General features: G+C 54.1%; 1 protein-coding gene across 2 annotated transcripts in view; it reads right to left on the bottom strand.

The window, feature by feature from the left end:
- Pde2a (phosphodiesterase 2A) overlaps window positions 1-17,009 on the bottom strand; it is a 59,545-nt gene that overhangs the window by 3,289 nt on the left and 39,247 nt on the right. For both annotated transcript variants that reach the window (XM_076846693.2, XM_076846694.2), the window contains 21 exons: window positions 15,199-15,308; window positions 14,318-14,373; window positions 9,422-9,481; window positions 8,716-8,869; window positions 8,412-8,464; window positions 8,122-8,196; window positions 7,999-8,040; window positions 7,238-7,306; window positions 6,890-7,020; window positions 6,044-6,155; window positions 5,615-5,654; window positions 5,441-5,504; window positions 4,855-4,927; window positions 4,551-4,728; window positions 4,291-4,403; window positions 3,550-3,627; window positions 2,512-2,634; window positions 1,941-2,011; window positions 1,603-1,725; window positions 1,157-1,244; window positions 879-926 (listed from right to left, as the gene is read on the bottom strand). In XM_076846693.2, coding sequence (XP_076702808.1) covers window positions 879-926; window positions 1,157-1,244; window positions 1,603-1,725; window positions 1,941-2,011; window positions 2,512-2,634; window positions 3,550-3,627; window positions 4,291-4,403; window positions 4,551-4,728; window positions 4,855-4,927; window positions 5,441-5,504; window positions 5,615-5,654; window positions 6,044-6,155; window positions 6,890-7,020; window positions 7,238-7,306; window positions 7,999-8,040; window positions 8,122-8,196; window positions 8,412-8,464; window positions 8,716-8,869; window positions 9,422-9,481; window positions 14,318-14,373; window positions 15,199-15,308 — 1,861 coding nt within the window. The remainder of the gene's footprint in view (window positions 1-878; window positions 927-1,156; window positions 1,245-1,602; window positions 1,726-1,940; window positions 2,012-2,511; window positions 2,635-3,549; window positions 3,628-4,290; window positions 4,404-4,550; window positions 4,729-4,854; window positions 4,928-5,440; window positions 5,505-5,614; window positions 5,655-6,043; window positions 6,156-6,889; window positions 7,021-7,237; window positions 7,307-7,998; window positions 8,041-8,121; window positions 8,197-8,411; window positions 8,465-8,715; window positions 8,870-9,421; window positions 9,482-14,317; window positions 14,374-15,198; window positions 15,309-17,009) is intronic.

Raw genomic sequence — 17,009 nt, 5'->3', positions numbered from 1 at the left:
GAAGTCTTAGACACTAATTCATGCAGAAAACATTTGTTTGCTGACAAGGAAAGGCGAGACAAGGAGGCGAGAGCAAGGCCCTGTCTCCAGATGCTGAAAGGCTGTCACTCGGAGGAGGAGCTGGCTGAGGCCAGGGGACAGAGGGCACAACTAGGGCTGCTGCCAGGTCTCCTGGGAGAAGGCGAGCACCACATACATTTCTGGGGGTGTGAAAACAGGGGCAGCCTCTGGAAGGGTGTCATGGGAGGAAGCCTAGGGCAAGGTGACCTTGGAGATTTGGCTCCCACCTGAGCCAAGACAAGTGCAGAAAACTCTGACAAGTCTCAGACCTGGTCCTGATCCAAAGATCCTCCAAGTGAGGGTGGGGACCCAACAATCAAAGGCAAGGCTGAGCCACTGTAATTCCAGTAGATCAAGAGTTCAAAGCCAGCCTCAGCAACTTAGCGAGGCCCTAAGCAATTCAATGAGACCCTTTTCTAAATAAAATGCAAAACAGGGCTGGGGCTGGGGCCCAGCGGTTAAGCAGCCCTGGGTTCAATCTCCAGTACAAAAAAAAAAGACAAAGCTGAGAAGGCTGAGTTGGACAGGGGCTCAGGGTTGACCCACACAGCCAAAGGGACGCACCCTACACCCAGTAGTCTCTTTGCAAACCTGGCTCAGGCGGTTCCTACAGCCCCTCTCACAAACCCATCTGCACCCACAAACCCCACCACCCAGTTAGGAAAATGAGCCAGACTTGCCCTGGGAGTGGCGGCAGCTCCCACAGCCTGTTTAGAGAGCCTGGTGTGGGAACAGGAGGTGCTGGGTCACAGTCTAACTTTGCAAGTCACTGGCCTTATGGGGATTAGCAAGAGAGGGTCAGGGCAGAATGACAATACCTCCATGACAGAGCCCTCGGAGCTATAGAGCGCAGCCAGCACAGATTTCTGGAAAAGTCCAGGAAAACTCCAGTCACTCCTCACATGCAGGTCCAAGCATCCGCCACAGTTGAGACTCAGCAGCGTCTGCTCCTACCCACTGCCCCGCTCCTGCCTCTCTGAGAGCCCTGGGCAACCCCAGAAGGCCTCTCCAGGCTCTAAACTGCTCCCCTTCTCATGCCCCCACCTCTCCTCCCAGACATCAGGGAGGGCTCCTGCTTGGGGAGGGCAGGTCTCACCGAGGCCACCTGGAAGGAGTTATTAGTGCCTCTGTGGTCCAGGTCATGACACATGCAGGAAATAAACAAGGCAAAGATCTCGATGTCCCTGGTTAGGAGCCAGAAAGAAGAAAGGTCACCCACAGCTCCCTCTCTGAACCCCCCAGAAGAGAGACAGCTGGGAAGTGTCCAGCAGCCACCCAAACAGGCAGTTGGGACACCCCAGTCTCCTTCTTGGAAAGAAGCACTGGTTTGAAGTGTGGCAAATCCAGGTGGGGGATCAGGCCCACTAGTCACTAATTCTAAGCCAGTCCCTCCTGGAGATGGGGGTTATGCAACCTTCCTCCCTGGGCTGAGAAGACTCCATGAGTGTGCAGGTACAGGACCTGCCTCATAGGAGGTGCCTCCCTCTCCCAGGGGAGGGAACCTCAGCTACTGCCAGATGTGGGGGAGGAGCAGCCACTCACTCGAGGTAGTTGGTGAGCTCCAAGTTCTTGTAGAGCAGGTAGCAGAAGTGGGAGACAGAAAAGGCGTGCATCCAGTTGTGGTAGGGGGGATCCCGGTAGCCCTTCTTCACCATCAAACAGAACCTGAGAGAGGACAGGAGGCAGCAGAGGGGTCTCAGCTTCCCCTCCTCCAGGAAGCCCTTTGGGCTCTGCCTTCCTTTATTCATGATCCAGAATGCATCTCATTCATGCATTCTCCCCAACCCTACGAGACTGGGCCTCCTGCAGTTGTACTCAGAGAAACCAATAGAGGTGAGAGTGAGGCTGTCTGCACCCAGGGGAGGGCTAGGGGCACACACCGGGCCAGTGTCGGGCAGTCAATTTTGTAGTTATTGATGAAATTCATGTCCTGCAGCATACTCAGGATGGCCTGGAGGAAATGGATGAGAAGGACGAGAGGAATTGTCAATATCATGATGGGGCTCCTGTCTCAGACATTTTGAAGTCCCAGCTCAAAATTTGGGAGTCTTATAACTTTAAATCTAAATTAAAGGATCATAAGATTGTTGAACCAAGCATTCTCATGTCTGTGAACTTTTAGACATCTAAGGGCCCTAGCACTAAGAATTCTTGGAACCAAGCTCACCTAAAATCTTAGAAAAATGGGGCAGGGGCTGCAAATCCTAAAGCCACAAGCTCAAGTATCAGTGGTCCTGGAGCTGTTCTTGGTGATCATCCAGTCCAGCCCCTGGGCCCTGGACAGCTCCAGAGCCCCATAATGGCAGACCACATGCCCACTCCATCTCTAAAGGAGCCTCCATAGCCTTCCTTGATGACCCTGTCTTATGGGAAATTCTTATGCACATCTAACTTAAATCTCTGACTGTGTGTCCTTCCACTTCCCAGTCAAGCAGGGGAGGGCCAGCTCACCATGGAAGTGTCATCCTCTGGTAGAGAGCGAGGGGTATAGGTAAAATTGGCAAAGTTGGAGTCAATGGCAGCCACAGGCTGGATGCCGTCATGGAGAAGTTTGGTATATTCATCATCAGAGACCTAGAAGAAGCCAGCCAGACAATTAGACAATGGCTTCCTCCCTGTCCAGTGTCCTCACTCTCAAATTCCCATGGCAGGTGGGGGATCCTTCACACAGAATGCAGCCCAGTTGAGCCCCTACCCTATGAACTGTGAATGGGTAGATCTCCACCCTCCCCACCCAGCCCTACAACCCACCTCCCTGCCAGTGACCACCTTTTACCTATGCAGATATCCTATCCTCCACAAAGACAGGGAGACACCCCTTTGTGACACCTCAACTCATGGTGGCTTTTTATAGACACTAACCTAGCAGTCCTTCACTGGGGAGACCTTCCTAGAGTCTAACTTCAATTCTTCATATGACAGTTTTTAGCCTATTCACCAAGTCTGGGACCCTTTAGTTTGGACACAGATGAGAAGAAATGTCCAAATGAACAATGATTATCACATACTGTGAACTAAGGCTTAAAATAGCTATTCTGACACAGGACCTGTGAATGGGCTAGAACATCAGCAGTTAGGGTTGCCCAGGACTGTGTAACTCTCATACCCAGGGAAGTGGTGGGGAAAAGCCCTGGGTGGGTTTCCCAGCCTTCAGTAATTCCCAAGATGGGACTTACTCCCTGGACTTGGGAAATACTTGATTTAATCAAGTTCTTCCCTGGGTAGAATACTGCCTGCAGGCTGCTTGCAGCCTTGGTGCTGAACTGAGAAACAGCTTAGAGGAGAGGTCTGTAAGTAGAAGTTGGGGAAGCTGTCCCTGAGCAGAGCAGGAGGCCAGGTGTTGCTTTGGGTCTGTCTTCTCTACCCTAGGTGATCAATCAGTCAGAAAGCTCAGCCCTGACCTGGGCTGTTGAAGATTCTGAAAGGCAGGGAAGGAGGGTACAGGAGCAGATGGCCCTGAAAAGGACAGAAACGCCACACAAGCCTCACCTTCATGTGGTACATCATCATCTCATTGGCCAGGTGGCTGCGATACTGAGCCTCATTCACTTTTTTGTATAGGAGAGACTGAGGGGAGAAAGAGAAAGACAGGACTCAAACAAGACAACTGTGAAATCCTTGAAACACCCAAAAGTGGTACAGAGGGATCAGACAGAAGCCCACTGAGACCCCAGACTGAGCCTTTTGGCTCCAACCAGAGTACAGGCCCCACCTCTGACTTATGTCCAGAGCTCCCGAAACCACCTCCCCAGTCCTCTTCACATTTGAGGCACTTTGCACCCCTCCAGGGCTTGGCCCAGACTCCAGTGATGAATACCAAGGCCCATGGAAGGAAGAGCAGCAAGGAGGGGACACATGCCAGGGAACTGGGGTTGGATTCTCAGGTCAGAACTTCCAACAAGCTGGACAGTGAGACCCAATATTGGTCAGAAAGAGGCTGACCAGGGGTTTGGGTTGAGGTCGTTGCTTCTGGAGGACAGGGGTAGATTTTCAGCAACCAGGGTTTTTCATGATACCGGGAGGCTAAGTGGACAGGGCAAGAAATAGTATCCCCAATTGGAAGCTCAGCCCAGAGCACTGAAGACTGCGTGGCACCTCAGCAGCATCCCAGGATCTAAGTCCCACCCCAGGAAATGAACCTTCTAGACCCAGTAGGGAGAGAGGGTGGAGGAAGTAAAATGGGGAGGGGGGATGTCCCTCATCGGCCCCGCCCCCGTCCCTCCCCCTCACATGGGCGATGCTGATGCCGCAGTAGATGGAGAAGGCAGTGGCCAGGTCCTCGTCGAACTTGCTGAACCAGGGCCCATTGATCTTGTTTACCAGCTCGGCCACACCGATAACCTCTGGGGAAAGGAGAAGGGCTAGGAACCACAGCGGAGGGGCCGGGCAAGGACCTGCCCTCCCGAGCCCCGCCCACCCCGCTCAGGCCCCTCCCGACTGGACCGCCCCAGCCCCGCCCCAGCCCCGCCCCCGCTGCCCCGAGGCTGCACCCTGGTTCTCGTTCTTGATGGGGAAGCAAAGGATGTTGCGCGTGCGGAAGCCGGTGCTGTCGTCCACGCCGCGGTAGAAAAGCGGGTGGGCGTACGCGTCTGGGATGTTCAGGATCTGGCCCGTGGTGGCCACGTGGCCCGCGATGCCCTGATCGGCTGGGATGCGGATCTCGTATGTCTGCCACAGCAAGGAAGGAGCAGAAAGGATTGTTGGTGGCCTATCCACCGAGGGCCCCCTGAGGATTCACGGACACCCCCTCACACATACACCCCCACCGCCGCCCAGGACCAAACAATCCCTCACCTCATCATCCACGACGCCCCCATCAAACACTTTGGCCACCAGCTCGTTCTGATCCAGCAGGAACACAGAGCAGCTGTGGGAGATAAAGTTAGTCTTCAGAGCCCTGACATCCCTCCAGACACCCACCCCCCGCCACCCCTGGCTTCTTATGATTTGAGTGGAGACCAGATTTATGAGAACTAGTAGGAATGCCCTGGAGTGAGACCCCCTCAGGTCTGGCTGGCTCCTGGCATTTGTCTACTCGAAAGAGCACCTACTATGTGCAGTGCACTTTGATAAGAGCTGGGCACAGCAAGCAAAGCTAGCCCTGGCTCTGCTGTCAGTTGAGTTTACCGTCCAGTAGGGAGACAGGTACAAAATAAAGGATCAGTCAAAATGCAGTGGGGGGACAGGGGATATAGCTCAGTTTGTAGAGTGCTTTTTTTTGCATGCACAAAGCCCTGGGTTCAATCCCCAGCAACACACACACACACACAGTGGAGTCCCACAAGAAGGCAGAGAGGTGAAGAAGGGGGAAAGGAAAGGAGGCAATGAGGACTGAGGCCCAGAACCTTCTCCCTCCAGCCCTCTAGGGAGATCCACTCACATCTCCGCATTGCTGAGGTTTCTGGCCTCTGTGATGATCTCCTGGAGCAGAACAGAGACATCGTCTGGGGGAGGGAGAAGAATAGCATAGTGTTGACACCAGGTTGTAGTACTGAGGCCAAGCCTTCCCACCCCTTCTAACCAGACAGCCTCACATGGAGGACACTGCACTCACCCAGGTGAGTGAAGAGGTTCTTTGCCACTTGAAGAAGAGCCTGGAATGGAGAAAATGGAAATAATAGCCGATTGAGGACCCTCCATCCAGTTCCCCACTTCAAAATTCCCAGGGGCTTCTCATTCCTTGTTTTGTGCTCTCTGGACAAGCTAGAATCTGATATGTCATATCTCTTGTCTAACTGCCCACATTGAACACTAGAGGGCGATCAGTGCCTATGGCCCGTGTTGCTTGGGCTGGGCCTGAGGAAACTACTGACCTCTCTTCTTAAGAGGCCGCCAGGTTACTAGGTTACCTAGCTGCTGCAGCGCAGGGCAGCCATTGGTCCAGGAAGGCATGGACACCTCCTTAGGGATTGGCTCTCTAGTCCTGAGAGCTGGGTGAGCTGGGTGAACTCGTCCCGGGAGGGGCCCAAGGCAGGCCGCTCACCTGGCACTCACACTTGAGCTTCTGCTCCTTCTGGAAGGCCAGGGTACTGGTGAGCACTGTGCCTGTGTAGTGGAAGCAGTGCTGGATCACATGCTCATCCTGGTCTGTGAACCTGGAGGGAGGGGCTGGGGTCACTGAAGAGGGAAGGGAAAGCAAGCTTCTCTCCCCAATTCTCCTGACTTCTGTGCCCCCAGAAACCCCATAGAGGCAACCAGCAGCCCACCATATATCTCCTCTGCTGGGGCTGCTCCACGGCCTGCCTGCCACCTTAGACTGAAAGCTCTCTGAGGGGAAGGTTGTACTTCTCAGACTAAAGTGTGGTTTTATTCTCATGCTATTGTTTTGTTTTTGTTTGAAGCAGGGACTTCCTGTGTTTTCCTGGCTGGCCTTGAAATCCTGGGTTCAAGCTATCTTCCTGCCTCAGCCTCCCCACCCACAAGGCTATTGCTTTTTAAAACCAGAGCTGTAAATCCTTCCTCTGATTGGGGATTTACCCGGACCAAGGCCAAGTCTCCTCCCTCAGACTAGAGACTTGCCCTTGTTGGGTTGTCCTCCTGCTCTTGCCCACGTGCCTCTCCAAAAAGGGAGGGGAAATCAGACTGGATATTAACATGGCTTTAACCAAGTCAAAAAGGTGATGGAGAGTCTGGGATTACCTGTGCCTCAGACAGCAACAGCTGCAAGGGTCTAGAAGCCCCTAATAGTCTAGCACTGACAAACTGTTCAGCCCAGCACTGCTTAGATAGCATACTCTCTGTGTAGTCCCCTTCCCATGCTGTTATCCTAGTAGAGCCCTGCCCCACCTCAGCTCCAGCTCCTGATACACATCATCCCACCCAGACTCACAAGTCTCCTCCAAGCTTGTTGAAGGCGCAGGCCAAGGCCACCACCTGGTCAGTGGCCCTGCTGATGACAGGGACACAGAGCATGGCCTGCAGCTCACAGCCCAACATGCTTTGCAGCTGTTGCACATCCTCCTGCAAAGGGGAGGAGACAGGGAGTAAGTCAGGGCAGGGAAGGGGGTCATATACCCTCCACCACACTCCTCAACAGGCCTGGGGATGGGATGCTACAAAATCCCTGGGTTCTGTCTCTCTCATTTCTAGGCTGCCCTATTCCAAAGACGCTGGTTCTGGGGGCTAGGCAGGGAGTCTTCCCTTCCCCCCGCCCCCGGCTTAGCAGGCCATGGCTTACAGAGGTGAGGTCCTTCAGCTGGATGGACTTCTTGTCTTCCACAACCTGGCCCAGGCGACCCATTGTCAACTGGAGAGTGAGGAGAGGTTGTCAGGGGCCAGCTTTCCCCAGGTCAGGGGATCTCAACTCATCCCCAGTTTCAATGAACTCTTCAGTCAGTCCAAATAGTGTATGGAGTTAAATAATTTTTTTTAATTTTTATTGTTGGTTGTTCAAAACATTACATAGTTCTTGACATATCATATTTCACACTTTGATTCAAGTGGGTTATGAACTCCCATTTTTACCCCGTATACAGATTGCAGATTGCAGAATCACATCGGTTACACATCCACTTGTATGGAGTTAAATATTGAGGAGCAGAGAGCTGGGGCGGGGGGGGGGGTCTGGCAGAATCATCTATAGAAGACTCTAGGATCTTCCCAAATTAGGGGGGTGATAAGCAGACTCCAAGAATTCTCATTGATCTCCACAGATTCATAACTAAAAATACTCCAACAGAGTATTTTAGAACTGAGCTGGTCCTCGTGTAAGCCTTCCTGTATATGATAAGAGAGTTCTAGTGGAGCCTGATCATAACATACCGAGATACCTTGTAATTTTAAGCAGATCCCAAGATCCAGATTAATTTCACCAGATTCCAAGAGATTCTAGAGGACCTCAATTCCTCAGGCAGAACCCCCCCCCTCCCCCCTACAACTGCCTAGCAGGTCTTAGCAGTCTCTGCAGGCTCCAACACAGGGGACCCAGACGGGACTCACAGGAAAGCTGATCTCTTCCCCCAGCACTTTATCTCCGATGACCTGAGAAATCGAGTAGTGAGGACCAGTTAGTGGAAAGGCAAACCCAGGTCCCTCGCTCTGCCAGTGGACCTGGGCCCTCACCTTGCAGGAAAGCTGCAGATTGTCCTCAGACACGAGCAGCAGGCAGCAGCGGGATGCCTGGGTCTCCTGTTGAAGCTGAAAGGGTGACGGACAGAGCGAAGGGTTGACAGCGAATGGTTGGTATGAAGTCACCCCACCCCACCCTCTCGCCTCTTGGAGGCTCTTCAGGTTTGTGGAGGAAAGGGAGGGGCGGAACAAGCAATACCAACTGAGATGGAGAGTTTTGGGGGAAGTTGGTCCCTGCGGGGAGCCAGGACCCTGAGGAGAGTGGGAGGAGCTCAGGGACTCACGTATTGGAGGACTTTGAGCTGCAGGGAAGTGGCATCCAGGTCGTAGAGTTCCCCTGCAAGGACAGGGCGCGGGTCAGAGAGGGCCCCGATTCGCCTAGGTGGCCGGGTCCAGGTCCCTTAGGCATCGCCAAGTCCAGGACTACGCAAGGCTCCGCCCCCGCCCCCGCCCCCGCCCCCACCCGACCACCCAGCCCACGGCATCCCTTCCAACTTCTGGCGGGGCCGCCCAACTCCTCTCAGGCCCCTCCCACTCCTCCAATTCTACCTGCCCCGCCCTCCCGACCTGCCCAGGCTGGACCCTCACCGCAGAGCTGCAGAATCTTTCGGTCGTGGTCGGTGTACTCTATCCCGCTCTTCTGGTCTTCCGCTGTGACCGCTGGGGGGTTCTGGACAGCTGCAGGGGCCGCGCCGAGCCCGCGCTGCTGCAGGGCCTGCACCCTCCTGAGGGCCACCAGGGTCTGGGGCGGACCGAGTGGTCAGCGCGCCACTGGCCCCACCCTCGCCCCGCCCAGCCCAAACAGCTCCGCCCTCAGCATGCCACGCTACCCGGGGTTCCCACTGCCCTAGAGCGTCCCTCCGTGGATGAACAAATGGGGTGTGTCTCCTTCGCTAGCCCTCAGATTCTTTGAGATTGGCCAAGGTAGGATTTCTCTGTCTCTAGCACCGGTGGGGACTCTTAAGGCTTTGTTAAAGTCACAAAATCCTAAAATCTCCTGCTGAAAAGAGCCTCAGTTTCACTAGTAATTAGTCCTTCCTAAGTTATATATAGGTATTTGACGTCTCACCACTACCCTAGGTAGGTTAGTGCTATCATTATCCGCATTTTCAGGTGTGAAACTGAAGCCTAGAGAGGTCAAGTGACATGCTCAAGGTCCCAAAGCTCAAAGGTGATGGAGCTAGAACTTGAACCCAGTTCTGTCGGGTTCCTTTGCCAGGCCATCTCCCCACCAGCTGTAATAAGAATCTTCAGCAGCCCCCATCCTCCCACAGTCCTACCCCCCAGGACTCACATGCTTTTCCACGGCCTGCAGGTTCCACTCCTCACTGTCACTCAGCTGGCCGCAGTGCACCTGGAGGGATGGAAGAGAATTCCCTGTGACTTCTCCCAGACTGTCTCTGCCAGAGTGCCCGCATCCTGCCCAGCACACACTGGGCCCCATCAACACAAACACACCCCAGTCCGTGGGCCTCTGTGTAAGTCCATTTTTTTCTGACCAAGCAGATAACTTTTAGAAAATCCCCTCCTGCTGGAAGCCTTTTAGGGCAGATTCAAAGAGTGAACTTTTCTGGTTTTATCCCATGACTTTCCATCAGCACTGTCCCATCACAAGGAAAATCACAGTCCCACGGACAGCACAGACCATGTGTACAGTGTCAGGGAGGTGAACTTTAAACCCTGTCTTCCACTCATGGGGTCCTTCAGGCCCTGATTATAGAATTAGTGGTATTAACCTCAGCCTCCCAGCTCCATTCTTTCTGAGTTCCAGTTAGAGCCACCCCTCAGTCTGGAATAAAGGAAGGAGTTCAACATGACACATCTGCTGGGTGAGGGGAGGGTGGATGAATGGATTGATGAAGTGCTGTGCCTCACTTGTGATTCTCACCACTGTGTGATACAAGCTTCAGATGACCCAAGGCCCAGAAAGGTTTAGAGACTTGCCCAAGTTTACAAAGCAGAAAGTGGCAGAGTTAGGACAGCCCTGCCCTACAGCTCCTTGCCTACACCTTCCCTTCCCAGATCTCCTCTCACCAACCCCCTACTCCTTTTATCCTGTCCTTCTCCAAGTTCTCTATGCTAGTCACCAGGGCTCCCCTTAGCCATCTTTCAAACTCTATGGAGTCCCTTCCTCCAGCCCGTCTGGGTGCTAGAAGAGGAAAATGGAGTGGTGGCAGTCTAGGGGGCCCACTGCAGGCCCTGCCAGCAATGCTCCCCACCTGCCTCACTAGTTTCCTGCCGACTTGAAGAGGTTCACCTCCTGTGGGGCTCCCTGCAGGGCCTGTACTGGGGACTCCTCCTCCATCCTCCCTTCCCAGCCTCAGCAGCCCCTGCCTGCCTCTTCTGTGGGTCCCCTGCCAAGAGCAGATGGAGAAACCTGAGGAGGTGGGCAGCCTGGGAGGATGCACTTAAGGGAAGGTGTGGAGCCCATACCTGAAGAAGAAAGAGAGGGCAGACAACCTGGCTCAGGGGGAGGGCATCTGGGAGGCTCCCTGTTTTCACATTGAAGCATGGGTAAGACAAGCAGAGCCACAGAGGATGCTGCAGGCAGGAAGCTGTCCTGGTAGTCTAGTGTATGTGGGAAATGAGGACCTGGGCAGGGCGAGGGTCCACATTGCCACATAGAGAAAGGCCTCCAGGGCCAAGCTAAGAAATTGGGCTTTAGCCTGGGGGCCATAGTCAATGGAGTGGAAGGTGAATTAGGAGAGGCAAGACTGGAGGCAGGAAGACCTCAAAGAGACCTGGGTGGCCAAGGATGGTGTCAAAGTTTAAGCTATGGATGACACCTCCCCCCATGGCTCCCACAGGACAGAGGGTTGAAAGAAAGAAAGTGAGGCCAGGATTCAGTTGCATGTGGTTTATATAAATATGCTGGCATTTTACTGTTATGCATGGAGGAGGGCATCCTTCCTTTTCCTTCCACCTGGACCTGGGCCCATCTCTTGGGAAAAGGGAAGGTTGGCACTCCTCTAGGCTGTGGGGGCAAACAATTCCTGGGCTGCCCAAACTGCCTGGTCCCAGATGCAGAGCTTAGAGACCAAAAGACTGAGGAAGGGATCATGGAGCCCCCTCCCTGCCAATTCCAGCACACACCCCTGGGATGCCTCATCCCACCTCAGCCAGCCTGTGCACAAACACACATATGTACTCTGATGAAGAACCTCAGCCAGCGCCCCCCACACACTCATACTTCCCATGGAAGTGTGCGCACGTGCACACATACACACACACACAGTGCAGTCACAGACACATCCCCACACCCACGCTTAGTGTCTATATCACCCGCATGTGCATATTCACACCAAAACACAAGAAACTTGAGTTCATACACCCAAGAGCCATGCACAATCTTCTAATGCCCCGCCTCCACACAAACACAATCAACCCAAAGCACACGTGGCCTTTTTTGCAATTGCCATTGCTACTCAGGGAGGGAGTCTGGGCCCCAGGGGAACACTCAGTAGTGGGCACTGGGGCTGTAGAAATGGTTTAAAGCCCAGAGCAGCAGCTAGCTTCTCACCCTCACCAAGCCCCACAAACACCCCATCCCCATGCAAGGAGCTGGTGTGGCAGGCACAGCTGGGGAAAGAGCGAGCACAAATCAAGCATCAAATGCCAGAGACCAAGGGCCGCCCACTCCTCAAAGGGACTTATTATCCAGAACTGAAGAACAGAGTCGGAGACTTTCCTACACAAAGAATCTGCAATCAAGGCGCCTTGAGCTGTGAGCAGCCAGGGCCAGAACTGAGCCCCCCAGCCCTGCACCTGGGCAGCATGTTCCGCAGCGAGCACTCTGCTAACTGTGTCTCCCAGAACTCCTCGCAGGGCTTCCTGGTTTCCTCACTAGGATTTGCATCGTTTGCAGTTCTATCCTTATTTTGTTCACTTGCTTCAAGCCCTCCAGACTTTATGGTTTGTGAAAGCAGAGCCTGTCTGGTCACATCTGTTCCTGGAGCCTAGCACAGTGCTTAGCACCTAGTGGGTACTCCAGAAATAGTTCTTCAATGGATGGATGGGTGGATGAATGGATAGATGGGTGGATGGGTGGATGGGTAGATGAATGGGTGGGTGGATGGGTAGATGGATAAATGGGTGAACTGATGACTACAAAGAGCAGAGGCCTACAGAGAGATTGGGGATTGTCAAGAAAGGAGCTTGTGACTCAGCCTTCCCAAAGATCTGCCCTGCAGTATCCCTCTATCCTCTGCACCCTCTGCTCTCAGATCTCTTGGGGAGAGGGGTGTCCTAGGGAAGTGTATTTCTACCTGAGTGGGAAGGTGCAGACTTGGAGGAGGGACAGAAGGCTAATAATCCAAATAACATTTAAGAACACTTCTCCACCCAGGGTATTTGAGGAGAATGGTTATGGGAAATTTCTGGAAGCCAAAACCCTGGGCAGCATGTTCCTCAACACCCTACATGTCTACCTCTCTACACTCTTCTCCCAACACACCACACGGCGCCCCCTGCCTTTGCTTATGGGGTTCCCTCTATCTGGAAAACCTTTCCTTTTTCTGCCTGTAAAACTCCTATCCATTCCCCAAAGCACCTCTCAGTTCTCTCCTCGCTGCAAGATCCCCCTGGCTGCTCCGGCCTCTGCTACCAGAACACCTGCTGGTAGTGCTAATTTTATTTGATCTGTGGTGGCTCAAGGGTATCCTTGCCTTTCCCCAAATTGAAATTTCCTAGAAGGCAGATACATTTGTTCCAGGACCCAGCCTGGGATGTGGCCCAGAGCAGAGTTCTTCTGGGCGAGTTCGATTTAAGTGATGTGACTCAACACCCTCCTAGACAGTCAGACAGACAGACAGACAGACAGACACAGACACACACACACACACACACACACACACACACCTTTCCTCACTCCAGAAGCCCAAGGCCTGGACTCCTGGGCTGACCATAGTCACACAGGATGTCTTCCCCTTACCAAGAGCTGCATCCCTTTCCTGTCCTCATGGCCTCAACCCAGACTCCACTGAGGGTCTGTGAGGCTTCTCAGGAGCCTGGTACCCCAGACCCTCAACAGAGAAGGAGGTGGACCAGGTGGCTACTCCCCACCCCACGCCTCTGCACTACCCCTAGCCCTGGTCCTCCCCACACCCACCAGCTCTGGGACACACAAGCGCGAAGGAGATGGGGAGGCAGCCCACTGAGAACTCTGCCAACAGCGGATCCAGTCCCTGCAGGAACAGAAGCTGGAGGTGGGAGCAGATTGCAGAAGAAGCCAAGGAGGGGCCTGGTCTCCCTCGGTTGGGCAGATGGGGCGAGGAGAGCAGGCCAAGTCCTCCTCCCCTGCTCCCCTGGAGGCCTCCCCCCACTCCCACTACACTCTCCTCCCCCAGCAGCTTGGGAAAGGTCAGAAGCCTCAGAACCTTTAATTCCATTTTAATGAGCTCGGGAGGAGTACCCCAGGCACACCAAGGCAGGCTAATTTATCTGCCCAGGTGGCAGCCACTTCGGGGGGAAGCAGACCTCCAGTGATGGCAATTTTGGGGGCTAACCCTTCCTTCCCTAGGACAGGGACAAGGATTTTGAACCCCCAACTTCACAGGGAAGAAAAGGCTGAACAAGAGACAGAATCTTCTCTGCAAGGCACCTTCACCACCCTCCCAACCCCCCAGGTGAGCCAGAGCCTGGGGTTCTCCTCCACAAGGGGCAGCAGAAGGCAGAGGGGAGCCCTGCCCAGGTCCCCTGCCCAGCTCCGCCCTGCAGTGCACCCCTCACATCTCCCACTTCCCACAGAGTACCCTTCCCCATCTCCCTTGATGGCCCCTGCAGGAGGTCCCCTTGCTGACTTGGCTGGGGTCCCCACCCCATGGGCCTCCTCAAGAGCCCCGGTTCCAGCCACCCGTCACTGACTGAGTTTCCCAGCGTCTGCTGCTCAGCTTCTCATGTCCACCGGCCCTTCCTCAGCCTCGGTCAGTTGTGTCCCACCTCACTGTGTTCTGCCCTGTTGGACACTGTCCCCAATACCCCAGGAGGATCCCAAAGAAGAAACAAGCCAGGGTTGTGCCCGGGTTTGGGCTTTTGCAACTCCACGGGGGCTGAGCGCACAGCTGGGGCTTGAGCCCATCCAAGGTGGGGCACACCGCTGGGCATGGGGGATGCCCCAGACTCCTCTCAGACCCCACCTCCCCTCTCTGCCCCCTCCCCCATCCACACTACCACCGCCTGGGCGGGCTCTTACCAAGAACACGGCTGCCACAGCCCCGGCCTCCTTGTCCACCAGCGGAATGACCAGCACTGAGGAGGAGAGGGCAATGAGGTGGTCCTGTGGGGCCAGTGAGGCTCAGAGATACTGAGCAGGGACCCAGGGAAGGAGACAAAGACACAGACAGAGAGAGGCCTGGACAGAGACACAGGAAGACCCAGAGGCCCAGTGAGACAGAGAGAGGGCGCCTGAGCCAGTGACAAACCACAGCAGTGACCCCTGTGGAGAAGGAAACCCCCTCACTAGAGAAATTTCTGTCATCTTCCCAGCAACCCTGGGAGGGAGGGAGGAAGGTAAGGATGAGCACCCCTATTTTACACGTTGGGAAACTGAGGTCCAGAAAGGGGAAGTGACTTGCCCAAGGTCACACAGCAAGTCAGGTCTCCTGACTCCCAGTCTTGTGCACTTTCCACATCGACACAGAGGACAGAGACCTGGAGAGACTGAGACACGAGGCAGAGAGAGACATGGCGGACAGGGAGCATGGAGAGGAAGAGAAACAGAAACAGAGAAAGTGACAGAGACCATGACAATAACTACAGCCCCATCTGCCAATGGGCACAAGTGGTAACCACGGCCACTGTCCACTGAGCCCTAGTAGGTGCCAGGCCCTTAACATGCGTCATCTCATTTGCTTCTTGCAATACCCCCTCAAGGTGGGTACTGTTGTCCCCATTTTACAGTTAGGAACTTGAGGCTCAGGGAGGTTAGTAGCACATTAGAGAGAGAATTAGATGGAGGGATTGCTGGAGAAACAGAGCAAGAGAGAGGAGACAGAGGTGAGACGGGCAGAAGACATACATGACCTGGGAGCAGAACCGCAGCCCTCCCTACCCTTTCCTGCTCCCCGCCCTTACCTTGGGTGTCAGCAGCCAACGGAGCCACCAGCCTGGCCAAGAGCTTCCCTGGCAGGTCCGAGGGGCCCAGCCCATTGCAGCTCAGCCGCTTCCGGGAGATCACAGCCTCTCTGAAAAGAGGACACGGTACCACCTTTTAGTCCCGGGATCAAAGCAGAGCAAGACCCAGCCTGGGGACACACAGCAGGGTGGACCCTGCACACCTGTGAGGATCTGTACAGCTTGACCTGCCTTAGGGTGGAATAGAGGAGGACAAAAATGAAACCAGGACCCTTGAGGGTGGAGACCCTAGCCCCAGATGCAGGGGCAGGCAGCTACAGCCTGGTCTCTGGTGCCTCCTGCTGGTAGATGTAGGAAAAGAATGTGTGTGAAGCCCAGTGTGGAGCCCCGGGCAGTGGGGAGATCAGGGAGGGCACAGGCAGGCTGAGAGCTAGGTTGCCTGGGTCAAACCCCATCCCTGCTGCTACTCGACCTTAGGCAAGTGACCTAACTTCTCTGGGCCTCCCTGGGAGAATGGAGGTGGGGGAGAGTATAACCCTCCCCACCACGACCTTGGAAAACAGCTGTAGAGGAAGTTTGATGCAAAGCATAGGAGCAATACTCCACAGGCAGTCATCATATCTAGAGTTTATTGGGCATTTATTCTGTGCTATGCACAGTCCAAACAACTCACAGAGACTAGCTCAGAATTATCAACAACTCTATGGGTTAGAGATTACCATCAGCTTCATTTTCAGATAGAGAAGCTAAAACACAAAGCGATTAAGTAACCTGCCCAAGGGCTGGGGATGTGGCTCAAGCGGTAGTGCGCTCGCCTGGCATGCCTGACGCCCGGGTTCGATCCTCAGCACCACATACAAACAAAGATGTTGTGTCCACCGAAAACTAAAAAATAAATATTAAAAAAAAATTCTCTCTCTCTCTTTAAAAAAAAAAAGTAACCTGCCCAAGATCACACAGCTAATAACTGGAAGCGCCAGGCAGTTGGCACCAGAATTAGGTTGAACCATCCCAAAGACTGATGAGTTGTGACACTTGAGCAGGAGACCAGCATGAGTACCCAGGTGTGATGGTGGAAACTGAGGCAGGGGAGGTCGGCTGTGGAAAGAATGCATTTCTCTCTGCCCTGCCATACATTCCACCCTCCCCCCAGGCCTCTGGATTCGATTCAGTGATGAATTGAATCTCTCCTGCTGCCTCCATGTTTTTATAGGAACTGCCTGATCTGGATGGAAGAGAAGCTTAGGGGACTGGTACTCTGGTGTCTGCATTTGGGGTCCCTAAGGGGAATCCAGTACAGGTCAGATGAGGACTCAAGAGGGGACAGCCTGCAAGTCACCAGATCAGGAGGTCACAGCCTCTGGAGAAACAGAGGTCCAAAGAGGTTGAGCATCTCATTCAATGTCACACTGACTAGTTCCCTCCTGGCCCCTTTGACCAATTCAGAATCTACAAAAACCAGTGGTGTCTCCCACCTTCTCATCCCTACATCCAGGAGCTTTGAGTCTGCCCAAGTGCTGGGCTTCAGTTCTGGGCTATCTTGGCTACCTTGAATCACCCCAGGAAAGAACAGAGAGCTAGGGCGGCAGAAGGACAATGGACTAAATTGATGAAGATTGGGACTTCATTAGGACAGGAGTGACCCTCAGCTAAACCCCACCCAGCTACTTGGCCTTCGACATTCTTGTTATCAGGAAGCCACAAGGTGGCGCTAGTCCTATGTTGCTGGTAAGTCCTGCAGCCTCCCCAGTGACCCTTGACTATCATTGCCCACCCATAGACCCAGGGCAGCATCAGCCTCTCCCCAGGGA

This window comes from Callospermophilus lateralis, chromosome 2, assembly GCF_048772815.1.
Source record: "Callospermophilus lateralis isolate mCalLat2 chromosome 2, mCalLat2.hap1, whole genome shotgun sequence".
Lineage (NCBI taxonomy): Eukaryota > Metazoa > Chordata > Mammalia > Rodentia > Sciuridae > Callospermophilus > Callospermophilus lateralis.
This window is presented reverse-complemented; position numbering and strand designations above follow the sequence as displayed.